Raw genomic sequence first — 20,640 nt, forward strand, 5'->3', positions numbered from 1 at the left:
GTAATACCAGTACATTATGTAAGAATAAAATAGGTTTTACTTCTGGGTAAACAAGCCTGATACAAGAAGTTGCAGTAGTTTTTATCTATGTATGGAAATTACGAATTGACATTATTTAGCAATCTATGTAACAATGAACAATTATGTTTCTTAAAGGGTGGAGCAAGGAAACAGAACACAAGCTGGGAGTGGCTGCTGGCAGGTAAACCTTCTGTATGTACTCACTCTATGCAGGAATCACTTGTGTGGCTTACACTTTTACAAATACTTTCTAAAAAGTTGCTCTTAATGACATGGAGCTCACTGACAAAGCCCATGATGGAAGCGGAACTAATGGGTTCAGCAACTCTGCATTCCAGGTATGTCAGTGTGTCTATTTCTCATATTTAGGAATGAATTCATTATTTAGAATTCTTGCATAAAGTGACAATATACAAAATGTATATATATATATAGTTTTATTGCATTATTCAGTTCAGTGTATTAGCAAACTGAACACAAAAACTTTTCATAAGTTTACAGTATTAAGCAGAGAGAGACATGTGTACCATGTTATTTTTGTCACCAGCACAACAATGATAATAATAATAATATACTAGAGACAATAGATCGATGTGACATGCCAAAGCCTCTCTTGTTTTCCTGCTACCAGCTTTGTCATAACTTATACATTTAGAATCTTTATACTTAATGTGTCAGCTTGCTGTGGAAGCAATTGCAGAACTGTGCTCTGTCATCTGTCTGGCGACTGATGATTAATATAGTTGTGAAGGAGCATTGCTTGACATTTTCACTATATATATAATATATTGTACACAAGTGATGCTCATATATGCATAACTGTATTAACAGCAAGTTCTGGTGTTCTTGCTTACAATCAGCAAGTTTTGTCTCACTTCAGGAAATCTTGTATCTTATCCTGAATAATGTTACCTCCACCTGTCGTTATTACAGATAATAATCACCTGTGTCTTGTACCATTCTATAGTCACTATTATTACTAGAATTCATAGTAACTGAAACATATATTTTTGAAATTGACACTCTGTAGAGAAACTCGGTTAAATGGATACTGATGGAAATATCTAAATAACAGTGATGGTCATTTATGAACATCAAAATTGGATGGGCAGCTAATTTTTCCAAACAATTGTGCTATTTTGCTGTAAGATACATAAATACATATATATCCATTCTAAATTTTACCAGCTGGTTAAGCTGGGTACACACTAGAAGATATGGTGCCCCCGATCAGGTGGATTGGGCCAACATATCGTCCATGTCGGCAAGTGTGCATGCACTATGACCGACCATGCGGGGTTCAGCAGCTCATGCTGTGTCAAACGACTGCACGATATGTCGTTCATCACATCGTGCGTCGGCCGGGTACACACATCGTCTAGTGTGTACCCGGCATTAAGGAAGGTGCATTTAAGAACATTTTGCATATACTGGGCATGCAACCAATGTTTCCTTTTAGGTGAACAATTTGAAAATGAAAGAGTGAAGACTACACAATGACCAATGAGCTTCTCTTAGATTCTTCCTAAGAATTTCAAATTGACAGTTTAAAGTCTTGCTTACTATTACATTTTATATGCACATTCCCCATCATCTCCTAGTATACTGCTTTATTCACTCTTTTTTTTGCATTAGCTATATCATGTAACAAGAGACATGGTACTATCTTTATGTTGTGTGTCACAATTTTGTGTTTCTTTTTGCAATAACATTGGTTTATGTAGGCTTATTTATGTGATTACTCTATAAATTGAACATAGATTTAAAGTAAAAGGTGTCGCACAAACTACTAGCCAAGTACTGATTACCATGATGTCCAAACTATTGGCAATTTAGCTGAATCTAGAATGCTTATAAAATTGTCAAATTTCACAAGTTTATTATCATATATCCTTCCATTGAACAGGACCAAATTACTCATTGCTCATCTTGCTGAATAAAATTTGCCTCATCAAACATTCAGCGCCATTTTGGCACACTAATACATCACCCATACTTGCCTACTCTCCCAGAATGTGTGGGAAACTCCTGACTTTCGGGTAGATCGCCCAAACTCCCGAGAGTGTAAACCAGTCTCACATTGGAAGTGGGTGGATCAGGACCCTGATGAAGTGAATTATGGCATATCGTGTCATCTTGTTACTGCCCATACTGCAGCATTGCACAGCGGTGTGTGGGGCCATAATGGTGCAAGTCACAGCACCAACTCCCCTAACCTTCTCTTCTACCTCTCCTCCGAGATGTCCCAGAAATCCTCTTTTTAAAAGTAGGGAAGGACACAAGGACCTAGACAACACACAGATTTGGGTCCCCTTTGGTTGTCAAAATAAAATCAAAATGCCCATTGGGCACTAGGTGGAATAGACCGTAATATCAGGCATAAGAGGAATCATAACTTTATAGATCAAATTAATGACTAGATGGTGCATTATGGTTAGTTAACTAATACATTAACCAGAAAGCAGCAAATCTAAATTATTCATAGTATATCAAACACAAAACACTGAACAACTGTTTAGTGTAGTAAACCTCAGCATTTACAGAGGGGCAGAATCCTACTTTAGTGATGGGAGAAGTTGATGCTGTGTGGGACACATAGGAGCTGTAAGCATGTAACACATGAGAAGTGGAATTGCACACCTGCTCATACAAACAAACAAACAAACAAACAAACAAACTGATACTGAGACTTACCTCTAGTAAACAAAAAAAGAGACATGATACTTGGTAAATACAACTGTAAGCAATTACCATTTGAAATGTATTAGTATAAATCTCAACAAAGGCACATAAACCACAAGAAAATCTTAGTACCTGGCTTTTGCTTAATTAGTCACTAAAAGAAAAAGAAAATAAACTGCAATTCCAATGTTCCCGGGTCCTATTTCCAATGTATAATCAGTAACATGTAAAGTATTAATGCCCTCTACCTTCAAAGAGATCACATAGGAAATATACGCTGTGGATGCAAGAATAAGCTAAGCCTCATAACTTGAAAAGATGATCAGGTCACATTCTCTGTATTTTGTAACACTATAGACAAACAATTACACTACACACTATGGGCCTGATTCAGAGCCGGACGCTATTTGCGCTCGATCGTTCAGAAAAAGGGGCCGGATATTTAAATAGAGCGCTCGCTCTTTGCGGTCTGTTGACGCCTCTATGTCTGAACGAGCGAACGAAACATGCACTCGCTATTTTTTAAAAAACGCCCCCTTGCCGCTCGCATTATACGTTATCTCCGCTATTTATTAGATTAATCGAGTACATCGAAAGGCATCTGAACTGCTCGCAGTGCTTGTGGTAGCATTTTCTTACCGCAATCATGCGAGCAGTTCAGGCTAAAAGATAACCAAGTGACGTGGTCGATGATGCTGCTTTGTTAATTATGCACACCCTTAAAACGCCCGTTTTGAACATTTGGCACGCCTGCGTTCGGATCTCCACTCCCCGTTTTCAAGCACCTTCCCCTGTTACCACCCACAAACGCCTCATTCTGTCACTCAAATTAGCAGGCATTCGCTTATTTTGCGAGCACACAATTTCCGACTGCAATGACTGGTTCGCGCATGCATATTACAAGTTTACAACCCATACGCATGCGCAGTTGTGCGAACATCGCTCGGAGCGAACGAGCGGCCGCTTACGAGCGGCTCTGAATCAGGCCCTATATTCACTTAATATCGGCCACCAATGCAAATATATACAAATAATTAATAAATCTCCCTATCCAAAAGCTGTTATTAATTATAGGTATATGCTCAGCTCTATAGAAAACAAGGAAATATATATGAAAGAAAACAGTGCTAATGAGAAGATGTTTTAATAAGTGAATCTGAAACAATATACAATAAAACAAAAGCTCCGGACGATGTTACTCATAAATTAAAAAACACATGTTATTTGCTGTGAAAACATCTTGTGCTCTTGGTATATAAACAGATCCAATATTGCCAATAGTTGCTTAATGTTCCATTTTCTGGATAGATAGTCTGCTCCTTTATAAAAAAAAAATTTGTTTGTCTGTCATATATTTTTTCTTAGTATGGTATATCTTTGTTATTTGTTTCACAGTGACCTGCACCTTCATTTAGCCAAGATCATACTACTCATATGTTCACCATTAGCAGATAATAATCCAGTGTTAATCCAGCGTTAGTATAAGCAACATTGTAGTTCCACAAAGCAGAGATAGTATAAGCAATAATATATTAGCACAAGCAGAATTTGTTGCCAAGGCATAGTGCCGTAACCGGATATTTAAATCGGAGAGGGGTTAACACCAATCCAGGGCCGTAACTATGGTGGTGGCACCAGCGCTATGGCACAGGGCACCAAAGGGCAGGGGGGCACTGTTTGGGCCTATCAATTTTTTTGTTTACTATCATTCTCACTTGTAGCTTCCTCTTTTATCAGCAGCATCTCCTGGCCACCCCTATCTCTTCCCTGGTCCTTCCCCATGAGGCTATGGTCCTTTTTAAGGTACTCTATCTTCTGTCCCTATTTAAAAAATGGGGGGTGGGGGGCGCCAATGCTCTCTCTGGCACAGGGCAACAAAAAGTCTAGTTCTGGCTCTGCACCAATCCACACTTCTGAGGAAGCCATTGAGGTTAAAGACAGGCGGAGAAACGCGTTAAGGCTTTCTAGAGAGGTACCAACTGGTGATTACCACACCTTCATTTTTATTTTTAAAGTCTATGTGCATTAGGAACCTTGCGGACTTAAGTAAGCACAGTATTGCAGTGTTTTTATAGCGAATATAAAGCACTGTTGACACTACATATTTTTAAAGTGGCTAAGATGTATGATTGCTTATGTAACAAACTTTGCTAATGCATTACAGGCATGTGGAAACTAACATCTGACAGCACTAACTGCTTTGGCAACAAATTCAGCTTATGCTATTATATTATTACTTATACTAACTCTGCTTTGTGGAACTACAATGTTGCTTATACTAACGCTGGATTAATACTGGATTATTGCTGCTATAATTAGTACTGAACATATCAGTATGATGATCTTGGCTAAATGAAGGTGCAGGTCACTGTGAAATAAATTACAAAGATATACCATACTAACAAAAAAAATATTTGCCAGACAAACAACATTTTTTTTCATAATGGAGCAGAATATCTATGGAAAATGGAACATTAAGCAACTATTGGCAATATTGGATCTGGTTATATACTAAGAGCGCAAGATGGTTTCACAACAAATAATAAGTGTTTTTTCATTTATTAGTAACACCGGTCAGAGCTTTTGTTTAATTGTTTATTGTTTTAGATTTACTTATTAAACATCTTCTCATTAGCGCTGTTGTCTTTTATATATATTTCTCTGTATTTGCGAAGCTATCAGTTTTTGCTATTTATGGCTAGTGATCCATTCCAGCAGTTAATTCTAAAGTCCAAATATAGAGTAGTTAAATAGTGACCACAGAGTTCAAACACTTGTCATATGTCACAGTTGCCAACACTTTAAAATACTTTCAGGAAACACTTTTCTGCTGACCGTGATGTATGGTATACCTGGGATACAATAGATCATGAACATGTCATTCAATATATAGAAAAAGAACAAAAAACACATACATTCATACGTTTTGAGAGACAAATATAAAACTATCACTGGAAAATAGGTCTTGTTGACTTGCTGTCAGGTATGACACCTAGATAACTAGACACTTAGGGCCTGATTCAGATCCGGTCGCTAGATGCGTACACTGGCACTGAGCATATGCAAATTTTCCAAGTTGACGTCATGTGATGCGATCGCTCGCCAAGGCATAAGCACACACACTTTGGCTGTGCAAGCGATTGCTCTGCATATGCAGACACCACTTAGTGTATGTAGAGATGCCCACTGGCACACGTCATCTCCAGGAAGTGTATGAAAACATTGGTACATCGAGGACCATCAGATGCAAATGCAGTGCTTGTGGTAGCCTTACCCTACCGTAAGCTCTGCGAGCATTTCAGTGTAAAAAAAAGCCAAGTGACGTGTACTATGATGCTGCCTGGTAATCATGCACGCCTATGAAACGGCGTTGAAACATTCAGGCACGCCTGCGTTCGCATCGCTAACCCCCCGTTTTAACTGGACTGCCCATTACCACCCACAAACGGCCTCTCCTGTCACTCAGGGTGAGCGAGCGGTATGCGATCGTAGTTTGTGCATATAGCGAACAGGTCTGAATCAGGCCCTTAGTTACATTAATGAAAAATATAATATAAATAAAGATTATTAACCAATTATGTGCCAAAAGTGCACCCCTTTCACCCCTACACATCCCAATGGTGGATTAATGGTTTTGATCACGAGATCAAATAATAATAATGGCAGTCCTCCACAAAACAACAATTTTCAGTGGATTAACTGTAAATAATATATTATTAAATAGATCCCTTACAGTTATTCAAGGGAGGGAATGGACTAAAGCTATTTAATGGATCAATGTAGAAAGGTAATTTGCTCAAAAAGGAGGCAGCCATTTTGTGTCCTGAATTCACTATGAACTAGTGACATCATTGAGACCTGAGTCACATGGTGATTCAGTGATATCAGTGGATCCTAGTGAATTCATAGGCTGCATGCTCATGATGTCTGTCTTCATCATGAATAGATGATGGGTACACCTTAAATGAGGCAGAGAGAGATGGCTGCATTATTTTTAGGCTGGGAGGAGGACTTTATTTTATGTTTAACATACCTAAAAATTAAAAGATGTAACACAAGTGACTTTGTTAAATGGAAGGATGGAAGCTTCGTTTTTTCATTTGCTATGTCTGACAGCATATACAGTAAGTACCAGGGCCAGATTTTAAGCCTTCGGGGTGCCCGACTCCGCTAGGCCCTCCCCTTCTTGTCAGAATCACCCACACTCATCACCCAGCCCACTCCCACTTGTCATTCGGCCCACCCCCACTCGCAATTTATTTATTTTACAATTTTCTATCTGATATACAGTATATCCACTAGAGGGAATAGTAGGTATACTAATGAACCAGCAATAGTTTAGCTAGGATTAATTATATAAATAAAGACACCAGCCTTTTGTGTAGGGTTTGGCACTATTAGGGAAGTGGGTGGATGCTCACGACAACCTAACACATACACATGGGATATATGTTGTCACATCTTCAGTGGGATGTTTGTTGTGGCGCCTGTAGTGCTCCTAGAATTGGAGTCCTATACTAATAACTGTGTTATTCTATAGTGAGTTCCTGCTTCCTCTAGGAAAATGCACAGCTGAGTGTGTGGTGTAAAGATTAGGATGGACATGATTTTTATGATACACTCACGCCCAATTATTAAATAGTTTCAGGATCATAATAAAAGGTTTCCTCTGTGATCCTTGGTCCCATGCCCCTTCCCTTTGTGATGTAATTGGGCGCTGGTGAGTGCGTGTAAGTGCTTACCTCCAGCGTCTTTCTCCAGGGAGTACTTAATGCTGTCAGAGGGAGCCAGAGAGGAATCCCCAGGCTCAGCCCCAGAAGAAGATGTGTGCCTCCTCTTCTACTCTCAGCTGGGCTGCACCAGGCAACTGCCCTTGCTGTCCTTCCTGGCACTCACTGACAGCATCCAGTGTGCTGTGGCCCGGGATGGGGGGTGCTCAGAGTGGGGGCCTGGGGCACTCACCCCTGTGCACCCTAGACCCCACTTAATCCAGCTCTGGTAAGTAGAACATCTTGACAAGAGATCTATACAATGTCAAGTAAAATAAACTTTGTGTAAAAATGGACAGAGAAATGTTGTTACTGCTGTGTTATCATTAGTGTAACACAATAAAGATAATAATTCATTACAGTTTAGGCTTGTTATTTATTTGTCTGTCCATTTTCACACTGTTTTCACATTACGCCATATTCCCCATATCAGCGACTTATCAATAATTTTTTTTCAGCTTAATCCTGCTTTCCATGTACTAGTTAGTCTCCCTACTAAATTTGGTGACATTCTGGTTGTTAGATCAAACTACAGACTGCTCTGAATACCAGAAGTTTAATTATTGCCCCCCTGTATATTTCAGGTCTCATCTCAGTCTCAAGCGTAGTGTCTCTACCTGAATCTTGCTTCATCTCCTCGGGGTGGTAGTATCTTTAGATTCCTACCAGGGATAGACTCTGCACACCCCTGCCTTACAAATTGGGTGCACAATCGTTTTACACACCTCTGGTAATGCAATCATAGCACAATCATGGCAGGTTTAGTAGCACAAATCTACTGACTTTTACCTAGTGGCTACTTTGATTTCTGCCACTTACACTCCACATACTGTATTGTAATACTTACAGACTCCTACCCTTAGCTACAGTAGCTAAGGCGAGATGATCAAAGCAACGCATGAGAATAAGGGCAGCTGCAATATTAATGGACTCGGATTACAAAAACCATGTGTTAAAGATTAGAGAGGCATGTGGTAAGAAAATGGCTGAATGAATCCTTAGCTTTCAAGGTAAACATGCAGTTTAGACAACACAAGGAATCTCCCAACCCAACTAAAAGAGTTTAAACTAAAGGCGACGTTGCTGTGTATTGACTCCCCTAGTTTATACTAGTTTATTTAGGCATAGCATACTGTATCAGCAACCCTACATATAGTACAATTAGTTTGCAGGGTTGTTCACAATGCTCATCTAGTTCATCTGCAGAACTAGAAGGTTCCAAGATGCGGGCACTGGGCTCTATTTGTAATTACTGACTCCAATGCCCTCCTGATACAGTATGAGACACGCTTGAAGGATGGATCTTCTGACAGGACTGTATGCTCTGGATGCTGGACAACCTAAAGACTGAAACTCTCTAGCTGCTTGCACCCCACTGGCACCTCTGGACACCAAACCTAATCTGGACGCTAGACACCCACTGTCACTGGACTTGGACATCGGTTCAGCATTGCTCCAAGATGCACTCTTGATTTTGGATCACAGTTGGGTCCTGAACAACTACTGGGCTCTGAATTTCCACACTGGAGTCTCTCTCAGTATATATTGCTTTAAGTATTGGTGCACATGTGAGCTTATTTGCTTGCTTCCTTCTGACTGGTTACAAAGATGAGACAAATTCACAACACATAAAGTTCATTAGACACAGACAACTAACGTGTTTCTCATTCACTACCCTTCTGTGTATAACTAGGGCAGGATTTTATTTGTTACTTTTAGCTTCTAATAATAATAATCACTCTTTATTAAAGTAAACAGTGGTGCTTAGGAATAGAGATACACTTGTACTCACTCTCCTTAATGCTACAGTAGAGCACTTGGAGGCTTCCAGGCTTTATTAGTGGGGGAAAACACAAAGAGGCCTATTTATCAAATAATATTTGTGTTATATTTTCCCCCGAAAACAAACGTTTTCAGGAGATACCTTCAAATATTAAGTATCCCCTGAATGTACCATGGAAGGACGCAATAGATATTTCCTTATCTGCTGCAGTCCCTCCATTGCTGACAGCTGCCGCAGCCCCCATATGTTTCCATTGGGGCGGCAAAGATGTCAGATTTACCAAGACTTGGAATGTGAAGCATTTCGGAGTTTGGCCTGGATAGGATAATGCCATCTCCAGATGGCATTATCCTCTAGTAGTCTTTGAGTTACTAATTTGGACATTTTTATGGAGAGGGAGCCTCCATAAAATGACCTGATTCACTGCGCGTGAAGTGGGCGCCGGGGCAGCAGCCGGCACCAGGAGACTTGGCTTCTTTTCAGGCCGGCCAGGAGCACCACCCGATTTTCGGGAGCCTCCCTGCCATTCCAGGAGAGTAGATAAGTATGCCCCTGGATGTATCTAGTGGTAGATCACAGCAGATTTTGGAGATAAATGCTTTGATCCCACAGGGCTTCCCCAAAAATATGTCTGTGTGATAATTCTTGCCATAAACATGCAGAAGGCAGCAGTAGACAGAAAATATTCACTTTATTAACACAAAAAGACATGGGGGTAAATGTAATAGACTGCGGCTCTGGGACATTAGTGAGTCTCGTGCGAGGTTGCCAGATGTAGCAGTCTTTTAGTAGGCAAAATCATCCGGACAGACTCGCATGGGACTCGCCGATGTCTCAAACCTTACGCCTGTTACATTAATCCCATGGTGCAGTATGAAAAACTTGGACAATAAGGCCCTGGGTGGTGCTGAACATTATAAATATTATCTACTTGCACAAAATATGCAGAAATAGACTGAATGTTCATATTGGTTATAACAAATGTTTGCATATAATAGTAAATGGTAAGAAGCAGATAAGTGTCTGATTACAATCTAATATCAATATTAAAATATAAATTCAAATATAGGCAAGGCTTACTGATTAACCATCCCTTGAATCACAGCTACAAAACACACAATTGGGACAAGGAAAGCAAAAGAATGTCACTGTTCCATGTCAGGGTATATCAGTGGTTCTCAAACTCGGTCCTCAGAACCCCCAGAGTTCACATTTCCAGGTCACACAGCAGGTGCACATGTGTATTCATTACTCACTGACACATTTTAAAAGATCCACAGTTGTAACTGATTATTTCACTTGTGATTCGGTGAGGACTGAAGACCTGGAAAACATGCACTGTTTGGGGTGAGGGCCTGATTCAGCATGGATCGCAATTGCAACAGTGTAGGCAGATCGATCGATGGTGAGTACTGCGCATGCAGCACAGTGTGCGTGTGTGAGTTAGCATTGTGATCGCTTAGTGATCACTCGAGCAGAAAAAAAACCATCGCAGAGTGAGTGACAGGCTGTGAGAGTTGGGGGCGTGGTAACGGGGGAGTGGCAGGAGAAACGCAGGCATGTCTGTCCGCTTAAACTCCATTGAATGGGCGTGCATAAATTAGCCTCTGAGACGGCATATGCAGCTTGAGTAATCATTGCGTGCAGCAAGACTTGCAGTTTCTGCGGCAGGTCAGACCTGCTGTAAATGCCCGTGGGGGGCAGATGTTTCTCGATGTTCCCGAAGTATACGCAGGATTGTAAGGTATCATGGATGTGAGATAGCGGTAGTGGGCGTCTCTATGCTGGCTGTGCAACGGCTTTGCGATTACATTCATTACCATATTTTCACAGCAGACCTCCCTGTTAATCGCAGCTGCAGGGTATGTATTTATATACAGATACACCAAAGGCAGCACTCCTCTTCTAATAATATAATGTAATAATGCAGGTGCCCTCCGAATGAACTCACCGTCCGGGGTTCACTTAACACAAATTATGCGAATGGCGGCATTCAATGCAAACAGTTATATTGCTGCATGGGACTTTTCTGTTTGCATTGAGTGGCGCCATTCGCATAATTTATATTTATACAGTGTGTATATATATATATATATATATATATATATATATATATGCATCCACGTTCAGCGGCACTCGTTGGACACAGTTTTTTATCAGTGAAACGGAGACTGCATCTTCAACATTCCTGATGACGAGTTGAAATAAACTCGAAATGTTGAAGATGCAGTCTCTGTTTCACTGATAAAAAACTGTGTCCGACGAGTGCCGCTGAACGTGGATTAATGTTTGTTTTTATTGGTCTGGCAGGCACCGCGGTCTTATAACAGATTTAAAGAGAGTGCCAATCGCACTGGATTTATATATATATATATATATATATATATATATATATATATATATATAAAATGTAAAATGTCGATTTGCGGTGGCACTCAGGTATTAAAGAAGTAGACAGAGGCAGGTTATAATGCCAACGTTTCGATGCCTCTTTAATGCATCTTCTTCAGGGTATGCATTAAAGAGGCATCGAAACTTTGGCATTATAACCTGCCTCTGTGTACTTCTTTAATACCTGCGTGCCACCACAAATTGTCATTTCACATTGGGATCTTGTCCTAGGATCACCTACGGAGGCACCAGGGACCTTTAACCAATTTTTTTAATGTGAGTGCCGCCTGACTGTGTACTATATATATTGTGACACAGTCAGGATAGGGGTCACTCTCCTGGGGTAGATGGACTCCCTCTTTACACACACAGCAGACGTAGAAACAGGATACAAGTCTGGGGTTCTCGTACAAACTGGTCGGCGCCAGTCTTTATTGTGCCAAATGAATATAAACATAAACAAAACATAAACATAAGTCCTAGCCTGGCTGGGCACTAGCTACACAGCAGATTCCCTCTCTATAATAATGGTAGGGCCTATTGCCCTCACCATCAACAAAACACGTGCACAGTACTTACAAGGAAAGTAACCAAGTGTCTCTGAGTCTGAACAGGCTAGTCTGCCTGCTCTCCCAGGTGTGAGACACTCAGCCACAAACAAACCCAGCTTATATTAGCCATTTCCAGCTGCAAGCCCTAATGAGCCTATTACCAGGCTGAAAGGCCCAAAACCTGGAGTGCCCTGTGGATGGAGCCCTCCCTCTCCTCATGTCCACACCCCCAGGACCCAAACCGGCTATTCTCTAAAGCCGACATTTCTAGTCTGTTTTCCCAAACAGACTTCTCCTGGGGGTTTCAGAACACATATGACAGGAACCTAGGACATACATAGAAGCCATTCCACACTTCTCCTGTGCTTCTATCACAATATATATATATATATATATATATATATATATACACACACATATATATATATATATATATATATATATATAGTTAATCCAATGAGCTGCACTCATAGCATCAAGTTCACCATGTGGGGTGCTCTATTTAGAGACAGCAAAGTCCAAAGCATAAGGAAGAGAGAATAGGCACTCACCATTCAGTAGAAGGAATCTTTAATAACTCACATATATAGCATGATGAAATCGACGTTTTGGTCCTACCAGGACCTTTGTCAAGACAGAGACAATCGCCACAAAGCTACCACCAACAAGACACACATTTTGTAAAGTCAATAAAAAAGCATAGCAAATACATTACAATTGGTTACATGTATTAGAATTAACAGCAAGAGGAGAACAGAAAAGATATAGGCCCTCATTCAGAGCCGCTCGTTAGCGGCAGTACGCTCGTTCCGAGCGATGTTTGCACATCTGCGCATGCGTACGCGTTTTAGTACGCATGCGCGAACCAGTCAGTGCGGCCGAAAATCCTTTGTACGCTATATAGCGAGTGCCTGCTATTTTGAGTGACAGAATGAGGCGTATGTGGGTGGTAACAGGGGAAGGTGCTTGAAAATGGGGAGTGGAGATCCGAACGCAGGCGTGCTTAAAGGTCAAAACGGGCGTTTTATGGGTGTGTATATTTAAAACAGCAGCGTCATTGACCACGTCACTGGGTTATTTTATAGCCAGAACTGCACGCAAATTTGTGGTAGCAAACACCAACCACAAGAATAGCGAGCAGTTCATACGCTGGTCGATGTACTCGATTAATCTAATAAATAGCGGACATGACGTAGGATGCGAGCGGCCAGGGGGCGTTTTTAAGAATTAAACGAGCGTATGTTTTGCACGCTCGTTCAGACTTAGAGGTGTGAACAGACAGCAATGTGCGTACGGATCATTTGAATAGCCACCCCTTGTTTTTAAACGAACGACCGCAAATAGCGAACGGCTCTGAATGAGGGCCATAGACCACTATGGAATACGTGGGGCCGCTATAGTAAATAGTTGCATAAAATTCTGTAAATCTTTCCCAATATAATAAGATTGAGTTTAAACAAATATTGTACAGTCCAAGCACTAAAGGCAACAAGTATACAGAGTATTACTGAGCTCAGAATCAGGAGTATAAGCTAGATATGTTATATGATGCACTAAAATCAGTAATGTAATTGTACAAGAAAAAGTTCTTCTGACTGGCACACCGTGGGCTCTTTTGATCATTGGTGAAACATGGGGATATTATTTTTCCGCATATTGCATGCAGCACATGTAATTTATGAATCCTAAGCAAAGGTTTTCTTTCATCACCTGCTTAGCGTAGGGCTCCAGTAATATGCGCCTGGGCTGCCAGCAGCCTCAAGATCCAGTGAATCCTCTCTGCCTTGTCCTGCATTGCAGGGTGCAAGTAATTGCCTGCTCTTCAAAGCAATTTAAATTGAGATGCTTGTGAGGACAGAAGAGCAAAAAGAGGCACTGCAGGGGAAATCTGTGATTTCTCCATGGTTTACCTCTTCTTAGATTGGGGGAAGCAGTGATAACCCATTTCTGTGGTTTAAATGCTGGAGAAAATGGTTATACCTTGATAGAAACTAGTGATGAGCGGTTCGGATTCTGAGGAATCCGAACCGCTCCGAACAGGTGGAATCCGAGTCCACCCGAACGCAAGTTCGGGTGTTCCCGCCTGACTCGGATTCCACCTCGAGGCCGAACGTCACCCGTCCGGCGTCGGATTCTCGCGAGAGCCGAGTGACGTTCGGCCTCAATAAAAAGGCAGTCGGCGCCATTTCTCGCGTGACGCGTAGTTAGGTAGTTAGCTAGTGCGCTGTCTGTTCTAGTGTTAGATAGATTAGAGTAGGCAGTGCTCTGTGACTTTACTGGGCATAAGCCCTTGTGTGTGCTCCGTGACTGGGCATAATAAGCCCACTGTGTGTATGTGTACTCTACTACTCACTGTATTATACAAGCTCCGTGACAACTGACAGGGCATAGCCCACTGAGTGTATTATACAAGCTCCGTGACAGGGCATAGCCCACTGAGTATTATACAAGCTCCTTGACAGAGCATAGCCCACTGTGTCTATTATACAAGCTCTGTGACAGGGCATAGCCCACTGTGTCTATTATACAAGCTCCGTGACAGGGCATAAGCCCACTGAGTGTATTATACAAGCTCCGTGACAGGGCATAAGCCCACTGAGTATTATACAAGCTCCGTGACAGGGCATAGCCCACTGAGTGTATTATACAAGCTCCGTGACAGGGTATAGCCCACTGAGTATTATACAAGCTCCTTGACAGGGCATAGCCCACTGTGTCTATTATACAAGCTCTGTGACAGGGCATAGCCCACTGTGTCTATTATACAAGCTCCGTGACAGGGCATAGCCCACTGAGTGTATTATACAAGCTCCGTGACAGGGCATATGCCCACTGAGTATTATACAAGCTCCGTGACAGGGCATAAGCCCACTGTGTCTATTATACAAGCTCTGTGACAGGGCATAAGCCCACTGTGTCTATTATACAAGCTCCGTGACAGGGCATAGCCCACTGAGTCTATTATACAAGCTCCGTGACAGGGCATAAGCCCACTGAGTATTATACAAGCTTCGTGACAGGGCATAGCCCACTGAGTGTATTATACAAGCTCCGTGACAGGGCATAGCCCACTGTATCTATTATACAAGCTCCGTGACAGGGCATAAGCCCACTGAGTATTATACAAGCTCCGTGACAGGGCATAGCCCACTGAGTGTATTATACAAGCTCCGTGACAGGGCATAGCCCACTGTGTCTATTATACAAGCTCCGTGACAGGGCATAAACCCACTGAGTATTATACAAGCTCCGTGACAGGGCATAGCCTACTGTGTATATTATACAAGCTCCTTGACAGGGCATAGCCCACTGTGTCTATTATACAAGCTCCGTGACAGGGCATAAGCCCACTGAGTATTATACAAGCTCCGTGACAGGGCATAAGCCCACTGTGTCTATTATACAAGCTCTGTGACAGGGCATAAGCCCACTGTGTCTATTATACAAGCTCCGTGACAGGGCATAGCCCACTGAGTCTATTATACAAGCTCCGTGACAGGGCATAGCCCACTGAGTGTATTATACAAGCTCCGTGACAGGGCATAAGCCCACTGAGTATTATACAAGCTTCGTGACAGGGCATAGCCCACTGAGTGTATTATACAAGCTCCGTGACAGGGCATAGCCCACTGTGTCTATTATACAAGCTCCGTGACAGGGCATAAGCCCACTGAGTATTATACAAGCTCCGTGACAGGGCATAGCCCACTGAGTGTATTATACAAGCTCCGTGACAGGGCATAGCCCACTGTGTCTATTATACAAGCTCCGTGAAAGGGCATAGCCCACTGTGCGTATACAAGCTCTGTGACTCCAGTTCATAGTGATAAAGTAATATGGATCACGAGAATGAACTGAGAGGAGAGCAGAAACAACATGTAAATGCTTGCAGCGGCTGGAAGTCCATCACTTTTATCTAAAGCTGATGCTCAAGGGCGTAGAGGCTTTAAAACCTTAGGGAACCTGAAATCAAAAAATTTAGATTTTACAGGGGTAAAGACAAAAAAAAAACCTCTAAAGACTACTACTTTTGCAGAGAAACAGAAAATTGGCAACATACCATTCACCACACGTAGCGGCAAGGAAAGACTCAGGCTTTGCCCTTTATTTCTGAGTGGTGGTTCTGCAGCTGTCAGTGAGGCATCTTGTGCCTCTCGTGATGATAAAAGACCTTTTCAATCAGACTATAGAAGTGTGAAAAAATTTAAAACCAATAAGGCAGTCGAACAAACTGTGTTTTTTGAAACACAAATGTCAGAAATCCCTGAGGAGAGTCTAAGTGGGTCCACAAGTGACATTTCTATGTGTAAGCCTGACCTTTCAGAGAAGCCGCCCTCCACAGTTTCTTTTCCATCTGTAGTTGTGGGGATGAGCAGTATTGCCGAGGACATAGAAATTGAGGATGCCACCGTGGAATTGCAAGAGGATGAGAGGAATATATGTGCAGCTGATGCTGGCACTAATGAGGATGTTGAGGATGAGGATATTATTTGTATAAGTCAGGCACCAGTGGAAGCAGCTCTTGGCCAAGATAAGAAGGCCATTGCCATGCCTGGGCATAGAACCAAGAAATCCACATCTTTTGTGTGGAATTACTTTTACCCAAACCCTGACAACGTTTGTCAAGCCATTTGTAGCCTCTGTGAGACCACAGTTAGTAGAGGTAGGGACGTTAAACATCTAGGAACCTCTACGCTATTACGTCATCTGCAGCGAGCTCATGACAGGTGTTTGATAACAGAAACTACTGCAAAAAAAATAACAACAAGCAGTCCAGCATTAGCTAGATGCCTTCTCTCTACTAAATCCCAGCACCTGCAATCTCCGCCGACAACACCTTCCTCCTCAATATCCTCAGGAATGATCAGTGGTAGTACAACATCCAATTTATTAGTGCTAAGTCACGGTGACTCCTCCAATTTCCAGGACACCTCAGAAGAAACTGAATCTTTGAGCGCTAGGCCTGCTGCTGCTGCTGCTGCTGCTGGTGGATCTTCATCCCAGAAGTGGACAAAGAAGACTACTAGTAGTATACCAAAAAAACAATTGACTGTTAAAGAATCTCTTGCAAGGGGAAGCAAGTATGACAGCTCTCACCCTGTCGCACAGCGGATCACTGACGCCATGACAGCTATGCTAATATTAGATCTGCGTCCAATATCCTCAATTAATGCAGTGGGATTTACACAGCTAGTTGAGGTCATGTGTCCCCGGTACCAAATTCCATCTCGGTTTCATTTTACCCGAAAAGCCATTCCTCGGCTGTACCAGGACGTTAAACAGAACCTAATTATTGGTCTGCAAAATGCTATTGTACCCACTGTCCACTTAACCACAGATATGTGGACAAGCGGTAGTGGACAAACTAAAGATTACATGACTGTGACAGCCCACTGGGTGGCTGAATCGCCTTCAGCAGCAGCAGTATCTAACAAACAACACCAGCTCATTCAGAGGCAGGCAACTCTGTGCATCACCGGATTCAATAAGAGGCATACCGCTGACAACCTCTTAGAAAAACTAAGAGATGTCATAGAAACATGGCTTACCCCACTTGGACTCTCCTCAGGATTTGTGATTTCTGACAATGCTACAAATATAGTGAAAGCATTACAGCTGGGTGAATTCCAACACATCCCCTGTTTTGCTCACACAATAAACTTAGTGGTGCAGGGTTTTTTAAAAAACGACAGGGGCGTTCAGGAGATGCTGTCTGTGGCCCGAAAAATTTCGGGACATTTTCGGCATTCAGCAACAGCGTGCAGGAGATTGCAGCACCTGCAAGAGCAGTTTAATTTGCCCTGCCATCAACTGAAGCAAGAAGTGGTAACGAGGTGGAACTCAACCCTGTATATGCTTCAGCGGATGGAGGAGCAGCAAAAAGCCATCCATAGCTATACGACAAGCCATGACATTGGGAGAGGAGGGGGAATGTACCTTACCCCAGCACAGTGGAGAGTACTTTCTGTCTTGTGCAAGGTGCTCAAACCATTTGAAGTTGCCACTTGTGAAGTGAGTGCTGACACTGCTAGCTTGAGTAAGGTGATTCCCCTGATTTCGCTTTTGGAAAAGCAGCTGGAGAAATTGAAGGATGATATTAAACAAAGTGATTCCGCAAAGTATGCTGGACTGATAGATCAAGTCCTTTGTTCGCTTCGCCAGGATCCACGGGTGGCCAAGATCTTGAAATCTGATCATTATATTTTAGCAACCATTCTTGATCCTAGGTTCAAGTCATATGCTGTGTCTTTCTTTACAACTGACCCAGATCTTAAAAGAACCAAAGCGCTCCTGGTGAGCAAGTTGGCAGCTGAAGTGACACATGGCACTACGATGACGTCTCCTCCTTCGGTTTCTGCAGCAGCAGCCAGAAAAAAATGCACCTTTTCCAAAAGACCCAGTGGTGATGCAGATAAGTCAAGTCAACATTTTGACATCTGGTCGGGTCTAAAAGATTTGCCCAACACCAGTGACACCTCTACCGCAACTCCATCTAATACGATTACCATCCAAAGAATGGTGGAGGATTATTTTCAGGACACCATACACGTAGACATGTCACAGAGTCCCTTCGAATATTGGAAGAAAAAAAAGGCAATTTGGAGACCCTTGTATAAACTGGCTTTGCATTATTTAAGCTGCCCACCCTCCAGTGTGTACTCGGAGAGAGTTTTCAGTACAGCCGGGAACCTTGTGAGTGAACGACGAAGGAGGCTACTTCCACAAAATGTAGAAAAAATGATGTTCATTAAAATGAACTGGAAATTTCACGAGGAAAACCTTTCCCACCAATCACGTCACAGTACAGATACTTCTGTAATGGTAGATTCCAGCGGGGATGAACTGATATTGTGTGAGGAATCGGATGATGTACACACTGATGAGGGTGAGGATGGCAATGATGGTGACATCATGCCACTGTAGACCTGTTGCCTTTAGTAGATTGGAAGATTTTTTTGTGGGGGCCCAAACAAACCAAGCACTTCAGCCACAAAGTGGCAGTACCTGTCGCTGAAATGCTTTGTTTGTTAAAGTGTGCATGTCCTTTTTAAGATCCAACATAAAGGGTGGGTGGGAGGGCCCAAGGACAATTCCATCTAGCACTACCTTTCATTTCTGCCACTGCTGTGTGGCATAGTTTCATAGATGTGCTTTAAACTGTGGTGTCTGTGCCACTGCGCCGCTGCTCTGACGCTTGGTCACCAGTCAGCTCACTGCAACCTTTGGCCAATAATGGTGAAACCAATAATTTAAGCTGTGAGGTGGTCTAAATTGACTGTAAATGACTGGAAATTAATGTTATTGAGGTAAATAACACTCTAGGAAGAAAAAAAAGCCCAATTTATGTAATTTTAGCTTTTTTTGCCAATTTTGGCAAAAAATCCAAATCCAAATCCAAATCCAAATCCAAAGCCAGTCACCGCAGTTTGGCAAATCCAAATCCAAATCCGGATGACGAATTAGAACCAAATCCAAATCCAAATCCGGCAAAAATGGTCCGGCGCACATCCCTAATAGAAACCTAAGTAGGGACAGTGAGGGGACTGGCTATTTATATAAATTGCTATCATAAAATCGATCCAATTTAGACTAGTTTAGAACTGAAAAATAATTATGATAATGAGACAGAAGGATTAGACAATATAAGAGTGTAATTGAGCAGAGAACTATTCTTACAATACAATGACAGGGGGGGCCCAGGAAACTTGGACATAGGGCCTGATTCGGCAGTAGATGCTAATGCATGACCGGTTGCGATTTTTGCGGAGTCACAGGGGGGGTAATAAGCAAATGCTAGTTTCAGCCTTCCCCTTGCATACTAGTGTGTGCTGAACAGTGCAATCCCTGAGACGCCCACTTTCAATGCCCATGGACAACGCAAATCCGCCAGTGGTCTCAAACAAGCCACCCTCGGTGCACCATTATCATCAACATTAACTCTTGTACCAGCTTATGGCTGGTGTAATGTCTCCTTCTGAAATTGCTCTGAACATGTCCGCAGTGGCAGCAGCTCTGCTTTTGGGAATGCGGTTACTGACACTCCAGTAACACACCTATGAGATGGGCTTTTTCCTTTCACTTCAGGCCGCCACCCAGGAACGCCCATGATCTTGCAATACCAGTTGTAATGCCTGTGATCCTATATGCAATATCGATCTCTGCGTACACTTTGTGTAACGCCTGTACTATAGGGGTTTCCAGGACTTTTTTTCTATGCACAGTAGCAAATAATCACTCAACTGTGCAAAATCGTCATTGTGCCCACCTCGGAATCATGCTCATAGTGCCCGAATCCTCAGCATGCCAGTGGGGCTGCTCTGCAATACACGAGTCAGCTGTAGTGATCAAAGGTTCAGGTCACTCATATGTTTACAAGAGCTTCAAATCACATTGTAGCAACCACAGCATCATACATTGTGCAGGAAGGACTTCCAGTGACATT

At 42.3% G+C, this 20,640-nt stretch overlaps 1 protein-coding gene across 1 annotated transcript in view; it reads left to right on the plus strand.

The window, feature by feature from the left end:
• Positions 1-293: 293 nt before the first annotated feature.
• Positions 294-20,640, plus strand: part of SLC28A3 (solute carrier family 28 member 3) — a 101,974-nt gene continuing 81,627 nt past the window's right edge. The window contains exon 1 of the mRNA XM_088470188.1: positions 294-359. Within this exon, the coding sequence (XP_088326314.1) occupies positions 294-359 (66 nt within the window). The remainder of the gene's footprint in view (positions 360-20,640) is intronic.

The sequence above is a fragment of the Taudactylus pleione genome, unplaced genomic scaffold, assembly GCF_031769625.1.
Source record: "Taudactylus pleione unplaced genomic scaffold, aTauple2 ptg000095l, whole genome shotgun sequence".
In the NCBI taxonomy this organism is placed as follows: Eukaryota; Metazoa; Chordata; class Amphibia; order Anura; family Myobatrachidae; genus Taudactylus; species Taudactylus pleione.